This window comes from Rhinopithecus bieti, unplaced genomic scaffold (genome assembly GCF_001698545.2).
Source record: "Rhinopithecus bieti isolate Rb0 unplaced genomic scaffold, ASM169854v2 scaffold_5007, whole genome shotgun sequence".
In the NCBI taxonomy this organism is placed as follows: domain Eukaryota; kingdom Metazoa; phylum Chordata; class Mammalia; order Primates; family Cercopithecidae; genus Rhinopithecus; species Rhinopithecus bieti.
In genome coordinates this window covers 495,312-512,597 of record NW_016804734.1, presented here as the reverse complement: position 1 = coordinate 512,597, position 17,286 = coordinate 495,312, and the positions used below count along the sequence as shown (strand labels likewise).

The 17,286-nt window shown below is 32.5% G+C and overlaps 1 protein-coding gene across 7 annotated transcripts in view; it reads left to right on the top strand.

Annotated features, from left to right (window-relative positions):
* The window catches only part of LOC108528500 (neuroligin-1), a 924,470-nt gene extending 918,728 nt beyond the window's left edge, over positions 1-5,742 (top strand). For all 7 annotated transcript variants that reach the window (XM_017870335.1, XM_017870333.1, XM_017870332.1 and 4 more), the window contains 2 exons: positions 2,951-3,740; positions 4,554-5,742. In XM_017870335.1, the coding sequence (XP_017725824.1) occupies positions 2,951-3,740; positions 4,554-5,376 (1,613 nt within the window). In that variant the 3' untranslated portion in view covers positions 5,377-5,742. The remainder of the gene's footprint in view (positions 1-2,950; positions 3,741-4,553) is intronic.
* The last annotated feature ends 11,544 nt before the right edge of the window (positions 5,743-17,286 follow it).

The following is a 17,286-nucleotide window of genomic DNA, read 5'->3' as shown; positions in this document are numbered from 1 at the left end:
GTTATTAATTTGAAATTTCACAAGAACAGAAGAGTATTGCTGGAGAAATTTGCAAAGCAAATACTTTTTCTGCATTATTTACGTATAATAGAGAGGAAGACAGAGAATATATAAAAACATAGACCATCTTTTAATTTCTGATCTTTTATTATCATTTTATATCCAAGAAGAAAGTATATACTGTCAAATATAATTCATGAAGCATCTTAATTTGTAAGGTTGAGTTTTGTGATAGGAGCACCAGACATATGGTATTTGTTTTGGTATCAAAACACATGAGTGTTGAATTTCAAAAGAATAGCCAGTCCTTAAATGAATCTGTATGTTTGGAGAATCATACATAGACTCAATTTATTAACACAGTTTATATAAGATTTCATTTATATTAGTACAATTCTGATTCAAGACGACAAAATAACACAGATGAACATTTCCAAGAGAGATTTCATCTGTAAAGAAATGGCTTCTTTTGAAATAATAAATTTAGTGTTTTTTAATTAAACAGATTAGACTGTTCTAACCTCAGTATTTTTCCTAATGCCACTATGTAGCTAGAGCAACACTAAGCCACCTATATACAGATTAGATTGTTCTAATCTCAGTATTTTTCCTAATGCCACTACGTGACTAAAGCAACACTAAGCCACCTATATAGGTTTCTCAGGGCCACTTGATCAAAAATTGACACGAAAGCCACCTTTAGCTAGTATAAAACTAGCATTGGTTTAAGAGATGAGTCAGTTAGTTCATCAGCTAACACTGCTAGTCATCAGCTGATGGTGTGGTAAACAGTGGGAAATGGTTATGCAAACTGTTGAAAATACAACATTCTATTATACACTTCAGGGAAATCTGTCTATCTCTGGCAAAAGACATGAACTTAGGTTTGGCCTAAACCTATCTCCAGACTGAGCTGCCTGATTTTATCAAGAGATGCTCAAAAAAAAATCTCTTGAAATCATCATGCTGATTCTGCCTCCAATGTAGATGTAAACTTTAAAGGCAATAAACCCCACAAAGGGCTGCACCAATGCTCAGGCCTGGATATACCGTGAGTAAACCCCATCTTGCATCCACACAAGAGGCACTTTCACTAATGATAAAACATATGGTGTTCCCAATACCATCTAGGTGGTATATTTTAGGATATATTGAACATGATGTGCCTTTCCTTCTAAATCTTTTTCAGTATATTTAGTTAATGTTGAGTCCCTGAAATGGGAAAGAATATTATAGAAATCACTAGGTCTATTTTAGTTATATAATTTTTATTTATTAAAATATTTTCCTGAGCAACTGTTAATAAACAGCTACATAATTTTAAAATTATCTGCATTTGTATCATTTGCTCTAGCATATTTTGTCCTAGTAAACTAAAAAATGTTTATAAAGATGTCAGAAAACCAAAACAAATGTATATTAATACAGTTAGATTTTTAAAATATCTTTAGAATTATACGGGAACATGTTACAGACATGTTGAATGTATAGGCATGTTAGGTTAAAAAAATCTAAAACTTTCCTTCTAATTCAGACAGTGCTTCAACACCTTTGTGAAAATAGTTTTTATCTCATTAACACATATGAATAATTAAGCATGTTTTTAAATAACTGAAGCACAAAGCTGTATTTGGAAATTGATAATAAATTTAAATACTTAAAAGCAAATAGATAAACTATATTTTTAAAACAGGAATTTTAACAGAAAAATACCTTAATGAGAAGATAAAGTGCGTTTGTAAATTTTAATGACATGCAGCACTTAACAAACTGCATATGGAGCCATCATTTACAATTCTTAAATGCAATTAAGTAAAAAGCAGTGGACCATGTGCTTTTCATCTTTTATGATAAAAATAGTAGTGTACATTCAACAGTGGCAAAAGTTAAATCACACCACACTAAATCTGTCTGCTGATGGTGTTTTCTTTAGCCTAGTGAAAACANAGTAATTAAGCATGTTTTAAATAACTGAAGCACAAAGCTGTATTTGGAAATTGATAATAAATTTAAATACTTAAAAGCAAATAGATAAACTATATTTTAAAACAGGAATTTTAACAGAAAATACCTTAATGAGAAGATAAAGTGCGTTTGTAAATTTTAATGACATGCAGCACTTAACAAACTGCATATGGAGCCATCATTTACAATTCTTAAATGCAATTAAGTAAAAGCAGTGGACCATGTGCTTTTCATCTTTTATGATAAAATAGTAGTGTACATTCAACAGTGGCAAAAGTTAAATCACACCACACTAAATCTGTCTGCTGATGGTGTTTTCTTTAGCCTAGTGAAAACACTTCAAATGTTATGTCTTATTCTGAAAGATGAATATTCAGCATACTATGTCTGACATGAAGATTAGAAAGAGTACATCTAAAGTAATATTCTGTTTTGTGTGCATTCGGGGCCAACCCCAGGGTATAAACAAACAGCCAGCCACAGTCACTGTATGAGTCTTCAAGAATTCTTTTTCAAATAACATCTGGTTAAAACAAATATATAGAACTATTTTGAAGGAAGATAGATACAGCCAAGCTAGAGGAAATATTCCAAACAGATAATGTAGAGTCTGTTGAGGACTTGAATAGGAGAAGATTGGCCCCATCTGGTTAATGTTGATGATAAGTGTTTACACACTCATTGAAGAACATATTTGGGACTTTGTACCACTACATCTTCTCCTTTTCTTCTTGCCTACTACCTCTTTGAGGTTCTTGATCCCTAAAGCAGGTGCCACTCAAAGCAGAAGAATTAGATCCACCTCTCTAATCCACTATACCCTGCAGTTGGCTTTGTGTAATTCCCTTAAACAAAAATGTCTCTATCTCCCTGTTTCTTGAGTTGTATCTGGGTTTTTATATACATGTCTAAAATATCAGATGTTACTGTTTTACCACAACATTACTCAAAGATCGTCTAAAATTCTTTGTTGATTTTCCCATAGGACTTTTTCAACGAGCAATAGCTCAAAGTGGAACAGCCCTTTCCAGCTGGGCTGTTAGTTTTCAACCTGCAAAATATGCTAGAATGTTGGCCACAAAAGTTGGTTGCAATGTTTCAGATACAGTAGAGTTAGTGGAATGCCTACAGAAGAAGCCTTACAAAGAACTTGTTGACCAAGATATTCAACCAGCTCGATACCACATAGCCTTTGGACCTGTGATTGATGGTGATGTAATACCAGATGACCCTCAGATATTGATGGAGCAAGGAGAGTTTCTCAACTACGATATAATGTTAGGAGTTAACCAAGGGGAAGGGTTAAAATTTGTTGAAAATATAGTAGATAGCGATGATGGTATATCAGCTAGTGATTTTGACTTTGCTGTTTCAAATTTTGTTGATAATTTATATGGATATCCTGAAGGCAAAGATGTTTTGAGAGAAACCATTAAGTTCATGTATACTGACTGGGCTGACCGTCATAACCCTGAAACCAGAAGAAAGACATTATTGGCTTTGTTTACGGACCATCAGTGGGTGGCACCAGCTGTAGCCACAGCAGATCTTCACTCAAACTTTGGTTCACCTACGTACTTCTATGCCTTTTACCATCATTGCCAAACAGATCAGGTTCCAGCTTGGGCTGATGCAGCCCACGGAGACGAGGTTCCCTATGTACTGGGAATCCCCATGATTGGTCCTACAGAGTTATTTCCTTGCAATTTCTCCAAAAATGATGTGATGCTGAGTGCAGTTGTAATGACATACTGGACAAATTTTGCTAAAACTGGGTATGTACCTAAGGAATGAAGTTTATTTTTAATAAAAATATTATTTTAACCATTTTAAAATAATAGATATTTATGCCCAGATAAGTTCATATTGGATTAATACCTGCAATATATTACAATCCTTTATTCAAAATTAATTCTACATTATGGCATTGTTTTAAGTCATTGCTTTATTATTTCTGGTGTTTTAGAAGCTTGTTAAGAAAGTACATATCTCAATTGCATTACTTAATTACATTTGCTTTTGGTTTTTGAATTATACAAGACTTACTATTGTTCAGCAGTACAAAATATTATTTTATAGTGCTTTGTAATTCACAACACTCTTTCATCCTTCCAACTACCTTTCTGAATCTGGCAAATCAGGTACTATTAATCCCACTTTACAAAGAAGAGACCTGAGGCTCTGGGAGTGTCATAGAGATGGTCACATGTCTGGTATATAGCAGAACCTAGTCTCAATCCTTTATCTACTAATTTAAAATCAAAAATCCTTTCCACTATTCCATGTCATCTCTGCTAGTTTGCCTATGAGACAACTCATACGTATGTGAGTATTTAAATAATTCTTTAAAATCTTTGGGTAGATAGTAGCCCATCTCAGGATAGGCAGAGAGAACAAGAATGTGAGACTTATTGCCTTACATTATTACCCATCGAACAATCTGCCTGCTAGGAGATTTGTATTTCTAAATTGACCCAAGTTAATTTAAAAAACAATCTAAAGCATTGCTGAGTCATCTCTTTAATTATTATGTTAAAGTAGTGTGATTTTAAGTAAAAAACAAAATAACTTTATCTTTTCCTTTTTAGTGACCCAAATCAACCAGTCCCTCAAGACACAAAATTCATTCATACCAAACCCAACCGTTTTGAAGAAGTAGCATGGACCAGATATTCCCAGAAAGACCAACTTTATCTCCATATTGGATTAAAACCAAGAGTTAAAGAACATTACAGAGCCAATAAGGTGAACCTCTGGTTGGAATTGGTACCTCATCTGCATAATCTCAATGACATTTCTCAGTATACCTCTACAACAACTAAAGTGCCATCAACTGACATCACTTTCAGACCTACGAGAAAAAATTCTGTACCTGTCACGTCAGCCTTTCCCACTGCCAAGCAGGATGATCCCAAACAACAACCAAGTCCATTTTCAGTGGATCAAAGGGACTACTCAACAGAGCTGAGTGTCACTATTGCAGTTGGAGCATCACTGCTGTTTCTGAACATCTTGGCCTTTGCAGCCCTGTACTACAAAAAGGATAAGAGGAGACATGATGTTCACAGGAGATGCAGTCCTCAGCGCACTACTACCAATGATCTAACCCATGCACAAGAAGAGGAAATCATGTCCCTCCAAATGAAGCACACTGATTTGGATCATGAATGTGAGTCCATCCATCCACATGAGGTGGTTCTTCGGACCGCCTGTCCCCCAGATTACACACTAGCTATGAGGAGGTCACCTGATGATGTTCCCTTAATGACACCCAACACCATTACAATGATTCCCAACACTATACCAGGGATTCAGCCCTTACACACATTCAACACATTTACTGGAGGACAGAACAATACTCTGCCCCATCCCCATCCCCACCCCCATTCACATTCAACAACCAGGGTATAGCCAGATCACAGAAACAAACTATTTTTTTGATGGATTGCAGTAAACAATTACTGAAGATTCCTTGGCTTTCAACCTACAAGACTTACTATTTAAATAAGGAGGAATGTTATGTGAATATACATATCAAGAACTTTGGGGGTTTTGAAAAAAATGAATTGTGTATATACAAATCAACTTTAAAAACAAATTTCAATTGCTTGAAGCAATTGTGCCGAATGATACTTTTTCATTCACATTCAAGAATTAATTTTTTGAAGATTTAAGTTACATAATGGAATTAGGCATGTGGAACACCAAACAGGAAAGAACTATGTCTGAAATATAAAAAATAAAAATAAAAAAACAACTATGAATATGCACAAGGGACACACCAATGGAATGTCAGATAATTTTCACCAGTTTTTATTTGGAGCCGTTTTATTGTGTAGACCATATTTACATATTTGGATAAGTACACAAAGCGTCAATGCTGTTAATGGCCTTAGCAAAGGCTCATGCTGAAATTTGCCAGTAAAACAAAGAAATTTAAAGACTGGCAGGTACAACATTATCACATAAGTGCTGTCAGTATAAAGTTGTGGGGATAAAGGAAACTGGATATTTTTAGCACGATGTGCATGATAATTTATATGCTTGGTGGCTGTGCTGCTGATTAAGCCGTAATTAAAATTCTTCTCATCCCATTGGAGTTTTTAATAGAAGCTTCCTCCATCAATTGGCAGAACCTAAAGATTTTAAGGGGCAAAAGTAATTACAATAAAATAATTCACAGTAGTTTCAATATAGAATGAATTAGTTATTAAAGGTATTTGAAGAAACTATAGGTATAGTGGTGAATACTCGCTGATATGAATCCCAGAAAAAAAATTCCCTGTTTTTAATGTTCTTTTCATTCCCATCTAGATAATTTATAGAACTATAACCCTAATTGGACATGTGGTACAGGATCTATAAGTTGCTGTGTTTTTTTGTTACTCTGTATTTTGTTCCTTTTGGTAAGGTGAAGTGTGTCCAAAGAGTTACTTGCAACAGTCTTTCACGATATGAGGATGCCCCAGTATTAACACTCTGATTGTAGTTCTGAGTTCATTGATTTACTCATGCTGCATGACAAAACGTTTACTAATAACAATTCATTATAAAGTTATGTCCCTCTTTACATCACTTATCTTTCTCACTGAGGTTCATTCACTGGAATTTACTCACGCAATCTCAGTAGAGTACAACGTAGATACAGAACCTAGGAGAGTCAACACCTGGAGGATTTTAGTCTTACACATATGTGTGATTTTAAATGAATATTCTCAGATCACAGGAAACTCTTCATCCCCCTGTTGTTTACCAGTAACAGTATATCACAGACCTTTCCAAATGTTTGTATATGTAATCAGATGTACATTTATATTTAAAAAAAAAATGAGATGGACTTAAAGAGCACATCCTGATAAATACTTTCTCTCTTACCTGTACTATATTTCTATTAGACTAAAGTTATGTGATTTTTTTTTTACATTTTTTCAGATGACTAGCAATTTTGATAGTTTATAAGATAATGCAAAGAACTTTCTCTGACAAACTAACTGCAGTAACAGAAACCTTTCTTTTCAGTTACTCTTTTTCAAGAATGAAAGATTATTATACAAAAAAATTGTATACTACTTGATGGAACCAACTTTGTACATCTTGGCCATGTCACTGGTCATTGTGTGAAATAAAGATAATCTGGATAATGACTATTAGTCCAATGCTAAGAAACATGATCTTTGCTCANTGTTATGAATTTAAAAGCTCCAGAAATTCATGAAAAAAAAGAAAGATTAGCTTTGTGTTGTTAAATATCTCTTAGGTACAGATGTTGTAGAAATGAAGTGTCAATGGTTTTCAGTTAGAAACATAAGTTCCACTTCTGGTCATCAAGGAAAAGGTCTATTGAAAAGAAATTTGCAATATTTCATGGAATACAAATAACTAGGATCATAAAATGGGGGTGATTAAACTACCATAAAATAATGAATAGAAAGTTGCCATGCTAAGAGAATGTAAACGTGCTGAGCAAGATATTAAACTGACACTAACAGATAAAAATCTATTTCAAGGAATTTATTTGATTATAATTCCCCTCCCAATTATTATCTATCAATGAAATGTACATATTTCTCCATAATTAAAAAAAAAATCTCTGTTAGAAGCAAAAGTCTTCAAAATCCAGAGTGATCTATATGCAGTTTTTGACTGAGGTGGTTATGCTTTTAAACTGTGAACTGCCAGTGTACACAAATAGAAAGAATTGTTTAGCATCTGAAGTATTGTTCAATTGGAACACTGTATTTTACTGTATTAATTAAACAAAACACAAGAACAGAATAGAAATGACAGCAAAATAAGATATGAATGAATACTTTCGTATGCATTGCTTCATTTGGCAAAACCAAATGTTCTATTAAATATTGTGTTTTAACGATGGCCATATTTATAGCTATCTACCAATCTATTGCTCTGCATTTATCAATCTACCTATATATAGCATAACTGTCACCCTCTTTATATTAATTTAGGAAAATGATTTAGAAAAACAAAGTATAGCCCTATTATTTTCTCTAAATTAGGGTAGAATAACTTTATGGAAGATAAAGCAGCCTAGGTTTAATAGCTGTTCATTAGTCACGTGATAAAGTCATTGTGAATGAGTGTTGGTTGCTACTTTTATAATTTGCAGTCTCTAGTTTTCTGAATGAAAAAGGATGTTCCACAATTACACAGAACATTAAGAACTGTTTTAAAGCTGAAACATAATTTTATATGCAAGAAAATAAATACTGTTACTCAATTTTAGAAAGTATGTTGAAAATGTGTTTATTTAGATAATAATTTTCTTTGAAAACAATGTAAGTAAAAAATTAAAATAATGTTTTGTCATTATTTGTTAATTCAGATTTTCCTGGCTCCGATTAAAATTAGGCAAAGCTGCTTATAATTTATATAAAAATTACACTAAAGTGAACTTCATTTCATTGTTTTGCTGTTATATAAAATTTTTGCCAAATGTTTACCAACAGATTAATGTTTTAGAGTATGGGTTTAGAAAAATAAAAGTGACAGATTTCATATATTGAACATGTTGACTATGAGCAACAATCAATTGGCTACCACCAGATACATACTCAAAAGGGTTGTATGGGTAACTAACTTTATGCAAATTGGCAAAATATTTCTAAAGGCATTAAAATATGTTCCAATTTGGAGACATGCTTGCTGGCAACCTCAAAGCGTAAAAATCTGCAACTACGTATATTCTTTTATTCTTATTTCAAATATTAAAAGTTGACCAAATGATGGCCTTAGTATTCGAGACTTCGGCTGGATGTGTATAGTGAAACAGCAACAACATTTTAAACAATTATGAACGTAATATATAGTACTTAAAAAGGCAAGACGATGGCCGCGGAGCACTAATTTTCTTACAGAAGTGAAGGTGCTGTGAAAACTAAATTGGGTACTATCTATAACAACCCAAGTCAACAGTTATTTCACCTCTTGGCACACTCATCCTGACACACATATTAATGTCAAAAAAGGATACAAAGAATGTGAGAAATGTGTTCCAGCTTTAAAGACACTACCACATAGAAGTTACTGGGATTCTTTTCTTTGGCGAGTTTCACTGAAATACTTTCAAAGCGTGCAATGATGAATTGAATTCTTAAGAAGCTATCAAATATGGCAGTCTTTTGATGTTAGTAATTTTGTTTTCTTCCGGAGTTATTGGTTCAAAGTACTGGCCTTTTCCTTCATTTCCAGTAATTAGTTGGTATAGACTATCAATTTTTAATGTGAGTGGAAATTAGATAATTTGGTTATACTTGTGAAAACATGCTTCCAAATACATTCAATTAATGGGCACTTCCCTGCTGAGATTTTGTTATCATTCATTTAATTATCTTGTCAAGCTTTATTGTTACGACAAATGTTTTAGCTTTCTGGTCAATAAACTAAGGGAATTTCTCTAGTAGCCTTATACCTCTCCTGCACTTGATCTGATAGCAACATACCCTTCAAATTGCCATCAGAAGTCTCTAAAGAAATTTCCTACTGATGTGAAACATTTGGTGACCAACTTGATTCTTTTTCATAAGCATTCTGATTTGACTTTATTCTGGCACTTTGCTGTATTTGTATGCAGGCCAGAAATCAATTCCATTTGATAAGGGTTGTGGAGAACACAGACCGGAATAACCACGTGCAGGGCTTAAGTGCCTTTTCTTCCTGAGATTTTATTTATAAAACTTAGCTTTTTTTTTTTAATTTTCAGATTCTGATAATTCAATTTAAAGAGTACAATAGGAAGACTATATTATAAATTACCAATAAGACAAGTTTATTTAGACATTTTTACATTTAATTTGATTTTTTAAATAATATCAGATGGATCTAAATGGCTTCTGGGAAAGATTGAGGTAAATTTTGAAAGTGACAATTATATAAGCATCTGACTTGATGGTACTTAAGAATAAAATTTAAATCTCTAACAAACTTTAAAATGTTCCAAATATTAAGTTTAATTTAAAAGAAGTCTGAAGCTATTAGAGGTAATCATATAGTAGACAGGTATATATTTTTTTCTAATCAGCTATTACATACACCACATAGTATATATACCCTATATACTATATGGTTTATGTAACATTTATAATGGCCCTTTCAGACCCATATACTTACAAATGACATTCTATAACTACCTACATATATATTAATGTGACAGAATTTAGTCCTCTATGGAAAGTCAAACCAAATTGCTAGCAGTTTTGAGTTGAAATGCATGATAACAATTAAAGCTTTTAAGAAATTGGTAAGGGTACAGTAACAAAAACTCAGCAGATAAATGTAAATGGTGTGTTTAAAAGGATTTTAGTGGTTTTGATTCATCCTTTCTCTGCATTCATATCATTTAGCAAATTAATGGGAAATATGTCATGGTTTTTGTGAAAAAGACCATTGGGTTGTCATGATTCAGTTTGTGTTTGGACATCTACGGCTTTCATTAAAAACGTGTTTATTATCATGAATAAATATTACCATGTTTTCCAAGTTGTGTTGACTATTTTTAAACTCAGAAATAATTTCTTCTCTGTTTGCCTCACAGAAAACATTACTAAGATAAGTGTTTTCTTACAAAAATCTTTGTATTGCTTACACACTGCTGACAGTTCTCACTTGATAGAAACAATGATATTTTATGATCTTTTCACCTCTTGGTGAATGCTGGGAAAGAATTTAGAGAATAGATTTGGGGAGCTTGGACACAACTTTTCAGAAAAGAGAGAGGGAAAGTGGGAGAAGGAGAAAGAAAAGAATGGAAAAAAGGAGGAAGTGAGAGAGAAAAAAAGGAAGAAAAACTTCTCAATTTTGAATTAATGACTTTTTGCATCCAAACAGTGTTTTAAATAGAGATGTGTGCCAGTTTTTTAAAAGAAGAGAAAAGGAATTTAAATAAATCTCTTTGAATCATGAATCTATTATTCTTAGAGAATAAAATTAATAATATCTAGGAAGACATCATAAATTTAATTCTTGATCCAAGTCTTGATCAAATCGTGTCCCAGAAACAAATAAAAATAAAACCTATACTGAAATATTTATGGTTCTATACTATCTAATCAGTAATGATCTTGGTAGGAAGACTATGTGAAGTAAGATCATCTCTCATCTGTATATAGCCCAAGATAAGAATCCAGCAAAGAGGACATCATATAATTTCCTCATACATAGCCTAAAGAAAAATGTTTCCAATGGCTAAATAGAAGAATTAGCATTGCTTTACAAGTCTCTGTGGCCACATATGGCCATGGGCACCAAATAAATTAAACAGTTAAAAAACATATTCTAACAATTTCACTTTCCATAAAAAGGTTTTGATGTTTTGTAAAATTTGATGTTGTTTGGTATGATTACATTTTCACTAGTTTTATATTTCCTTATGGTTTGCAGGATGTTATTTCTGAGTTCAAAAAAAGTTTCAAATATATTCTGTGAATGTTCATGTGAAAGCAATATTTTCTAATGGAATGCTCTAATTTGAAGTACTGTCTCAATTTTGGAGAGTTGATTGACTATCTAGTTAAAACATTTCTATCTCCCCTGAAAATAGTCAACTTTATTCTCAGAGCTGCCTTCCTCTGCACTACAAGGGATCTTCTTATCAGTTACTGTGGCTCCTATTTCCATGGCCTATCCTATTACTAGTTATGGCCTCTTCTCCAAGGAGGTAAAGCTGTGCTGAAAGTCTTAAAAGGGGATCTAACTAACTGGTGCCTTGGGAATTGGCTTCCTCTGTTCCTCAGGCAGGTTAGAAACTAGTGAACATCAATCAAGCAGTGAAAGAAATTAGTCATTTCTTCTTTCAACAAATGGTGTCTACTATGTGTCAGGCAACATAATGGGTATTAAACACGTGGCCAATTCTATGAATTACTAACATACAACTATTGTCAAGTTTGGAATACTTTCAAACATTTGGACAGATTTAGACCACTTTCTATGCTATACTCTGTAGCAAATCATTGCACAATTCCTTGTTTTGTCTATTTTACATGTCTCAAAACAGTAAACACAAATCAACATTTCTTGAGTTCAAAAAAATGTTAGTTGAATTCTATTGAGCCAGTTCACCAGTTAAGGTATTTGGCAGCCATCTTTCCAAATAATAAATACAGCCCTATCCGAAGTCATGCTACAGTATGCCAATTCAAATTTCATGGAATATGAAATTTCCAGCATAAATCTCATCTGATCCAGCCCCATAAGTGTTTCCTTAACCCTTTGCCACAACTTCAACATGTAATTGTGAAGTCTGCCATTGAACACTGCCATGGGTCTGAATTCTAAAACAGCTGGCTACATTTTGGACTATTTGAGATATCTTTTTATATTGATTTATTGCTCCATTTTTTTCTTTTTATGGTCATACAGTCTTCATCACCTGAATTGCTCTCAAATATTTAAAGATAGCTTTCATGTCTTCCATGAGTTATTTTCTCCTCAAAGCAAAAAATCCCACTTGCAATACAAAATAGTTCAGTCTTTTCACAATTCTAATCACTGTTCTCCAAATTTGCTCCCAAGCCTAAGTTTCTTAGAAAGTTTAATGTCTAGGATTGACCACAATAAACATTTACGTATAGTTCATCATTGCCTAATAGAGTTCCACTATCAACTTCCTCATTACACAAACTATATTTATTTTAATATAACTTGCAATACTATTACATTCTTTGTTGGCCATAGCATACTGATAATTCAGATTGAGATGTACTTTCTACTAAAACTTTAAAAATTCTACATGCACTATTGTTAAGCAAATTCTGTCTTTCTACTGCCCTTGATCATTTGAGTTTTACTGTATATTCAAGATATTAAACACTATTAAATTCTACCTCATTAGGTACAGCACTAAAGCCTATGGAGACCTATCTATCCACCTCAGAGTAATGAAATCAACAAAGGTGATAAACTTCTATCTTCATCCAGTCACTAACAAAAATACCAGCAGAATCAAGTTGAGGATAAATCTCCGGAATAATAGTAATAGAGATAGTGTGTAAAGTACTGACAAAAGCAAGAGGTGATAATTACTAAGCCCTTTTATATTCCAGGTTCTGTATCGCACCCCATAACAAACTCCTACATACCACTCTCAAAATATCTTTAATATTTGTTGATGTGCTTATTCACTAATTCATTGTTTAAAAGATTATTATTAAGCATCTATTATGTATGTTACTGATCTAGTTGTCAATGATAGAAAAGTGAATAAAATGTGGTCCCTGTTCTCACATTACTAGCAGTCAACTGATTACTCTTCCTCTCTTCTACACACACAGCATAAAAGACGCTATCAGATATATTTGCAGGATATATTTTTTTCCATGTGAAATATTTGCCTGACATCATAGTCATCCTTAGTAAGAAAACTTGGATAATTACCCTAAACTTTCCATTTGGGAACTTCTGGGTTCCTGGTGCATTGTATTAAATGTTAGAAGATGTAGAAAAATCATTCTCACACCAATCACCTATCATAATTAAGATGTGGATTTAGGCCAGTGAAGTGTGGTCTTAAAGTGGGATTCCTTGTATGAAAAAGTAATACATACATAAGATAAAACAAAATATTTTAAAGTGAAAAGTAGATATCTCTCTTACCACAGATTCTAATCCCTTAGTCTTTTTCCCCAGAGACATTGACTATTACCAATTTGTATATAAATCTCTACAAATATGTCATTCATGTGTAAATGTGTAAAGGTGTATTTTCTGTGTATGTATGTGGGGGGCATTATATATATATTCATATATATATATATACACACACACACATATATATTCTTTTTTAAAATTTATCTGGAAATGTTCCATGTGAGGACACTATATGTCAGTTCTAAGGACAAAATAGAAAAAAATAAAAATAGGTTTCAAATTTCTCCTTACATTCAAGGCTATTCTAATCAAAATTTCCACACTATTTGTTTATACACTTTAGGTGAGTAAGGGTCAGGAAAAGCCAAGATTATTTTGAATTGAAAGAATAAGCAGCAAATACTTTGTCTACCATATTTCATTATTTACTATAAAGCTATTGTAATCAAAAGAGTATTACATCAATTCAGAGACAGACCAGTGTAGGACAATGGTGAACCCATAAACAGATCTATGAAGAAAGAGGAACATGGCATATAAAGGGAAATACAAATCAAGAGAAAAGAAAGATGCCTCAGCTAACAATGGCTATTCCTACCCATAGAGAAGATATACCTATATCATACTACACACAAAAATCAATCCCAGACAAATTAAAAATATAAACATAAAAGCACATTTTAAATGTTTCAGAACGCATAGGAAAACATTGTCATGTCCTTGAAGTAGGGAAGAATTTATTAACAAGACATAAAACAACATAAACAATAAAGAAAAAGAATAACAAATTAAAATTAAAATGTTAAAACATCAGGTAACAAGATTTTTAAAAAACTGATGATAAGCACATATTGAAAGTAAGTATTTGCAACACATATAAGCAATGAAAGATTAATTAATATGAGTGGATAGAAAATTCCTGTAGTTTAAATAAGGAAAGGACAAATTCCCAAGGAAAATAGAGCTGATTAAACACTGGGCATAAAAGACATGTGTGTTTTTTTGCCTGTTGCTAATTTTCACAAAATGTAAGGAGAGGACTGAAAATATATAAACTTATCAGAACAAAAGAAATAGAAAAGAGATAGCAGGTAAGAAATTCTAATAAGTTTTTGAGAGACAGAAATTAGATAAACTGAAAACATTAAGAATATAATACAACCTATGAAATAACAATGTAAGTCAGAATTAGAAAAGTTAAGAGATGCTTTAATATAACTCAAGAAAGAATTATAAATAAAAGAAAAAATAATTTTAAAAATCAAGACTAAATTAAAAGAAATGCAGACCAAAGAATGCTTTAAGAGACATAGAAAATATTCAAAAGAAATAGGAATAAATAGCAAACAGTAGAAAAAAATCTAAAAAGTTTCAAAACGGAAGGAATGGAGGATGTGAGCTGAGAGGGAGAGGAAGGGAGAAATAAAAAAAATCAAGCATAAGTGATATGAAGATAGAAAAAGGAGATTCAATATACATGTATATGAAACCTTCAAAAAAGAAAACCAAAACAAGGAGACACAACAAATACAATGAAAGCTATATTCAAAGACACTTTTACAATACAACAGAAAAAGATTTGATGTCACATTTTCAAAAGGCACACTGAATATCTGCAATAACTGATCAAAAATGACCAACATCAAGACATATGTTAATATAAGATTATTGACTATCAAAGAAATAATACAAGCATTCACATCTAGCTAAAATCACCAAATCTCTTAAAATGAAGACTCTTTTGTTATATAATTAGATCATCATCAGACTTCAGAAACAATGCTTTATGCCAGTAAAAATTAAAGTAACATACGAAAGATAAGAAGTTAGAATGTAAGTAAGTTATTTTTATATTCTGTCATAAACTAACTTTCCTACAAGTACAAAGGGCGTGGACAAACTGTTACTGGCATTCAAGAACTTAGGGAATACTGTTACCATGAACACCTCCTGAGAAGTTCACCAGAAAAAGACTTGTAAACAAACAGAAGGGTGACATGGACATAAGGACTGATAATGGGTACTAAATACCAGAGAGCTAAGACTAAATGAGGGCTATACGGTGGAGTACAGGGTAAGCTGGTTGCATGCTCTGACAATGAAGACATAGTACAGCTATAAGAAATATGAAGATAATAGAAAAATCATGGGTAAAATTTTCATTATTTTCAATAATCATATTTACAGTGGTAGCAGTGCTCTTGCTACTCTGAAACTGCTTTCTGTGTAACAGTACAGCAGAGGGATATTGTGATATGCTAACTCTATCAACTGCACTGTCTTTGAGAACCAGCACTCTTAATGTGGAAGAAAGGATATTCTGAATCAGAGTAGAAGAGGTTAAGTAAAAACCCACCTTGTGGTTTCGATTTTAAAGTGCAACTGTCAGAATGAACACTTTAAAAAAATGTTATGCAAACTATGATCAGACTGGTAGCAATGAGCATCCCTAAGGACCAGATTGTGGTCTTAAAAGAACATTTCCTACTTTAAAAAATTCACCACGCACACAAACACACATAGAAAGAGAGGTCTGGGGAACAAACTGTAGAAGGTGAACCTGGAATATCTTGTCAAAGACTTCTAGGAATATATCTAAAGGACATCGGAACCAATACAAAGATGATCTCACTATCTAAAGATAAGACAATTTGAACATCAATAAGGATAATTTCAATTAATTGAAAACAAATCTAGTTTAAATTCTAAAGTGAATAATAATTAAAAAGAAAACATCTACCACCTATGGCAGATACCTGGAATATAATTCATTGTTTTGAAAACTCATTAAGTAAAAAGAACAGTTAAATATTTTGTCCTGCCATTCCTCCACCAACTGTACAGCAAGGTAGCCAAATGGTAGATGAGAATTCACTCTTCGTAGAAGTATTTCAGCTAATAAAAGAAGGAATTATTGTATTAGAATTTCAGTTGTCACTTGTTTTATTGCTTCCAATGAATCAGTGGATCTAGGTATTAAGCATCACAAAATTAGAAATAATGAGTCATCATGTGCCTCCTGGATAGGTATACACAAGATTACCTCTGAAAAGGCTTGCAGTCAAAACCAAACCTGTATATGATGAAGTCTCTAGGTTCAAAGGTCAGAAAATATATAGGTTCAGGAAGTACATCAAATAAGCATGCTAAATTATACCATGGCTATGAAATCAAAAAAATTCACACTATTTAAAATTTTCCCAATTAAATTTTCTTATTTCCTCAGTAAAAAAATTTAAAAAAAAAAAAAAAAAGAGAGAGAGAGAAAATACGTAGATTTTTTAAAACTTGCAAATAGTTTTAAAACAATTTCTGCTTCAGGAAGTACGACTCGGTGATAAAATTATAAAGGACAGTAAGATGCGGTAATCTAAAATAGTATTGATTGATAACAAAGGAAATAAGCTGTGATTGAGATGGTCCATGTGGAGGGATTTTTTTTTGCAGTGGCTTGCAAAGTACTATTTCTTAATCTGGGTGTTTTTTACCTGAGCATTTTCCTTATGATGATGTTTTAAACCAAACATTTATTTCATGATGTTTTTCTGTACCTGGATTATATTTTACAATAAAATAAATAGGATTGTAATAAAATAAATAATACATGAAAATGTTTCAGACTTAAAGAACATGAGTTTATTAATTGAAAGGGCCTACCAACTGCCCAGTATAATGGATGGAAAAACCCCCTGTGAAAGCACACCATCACAAAATGTC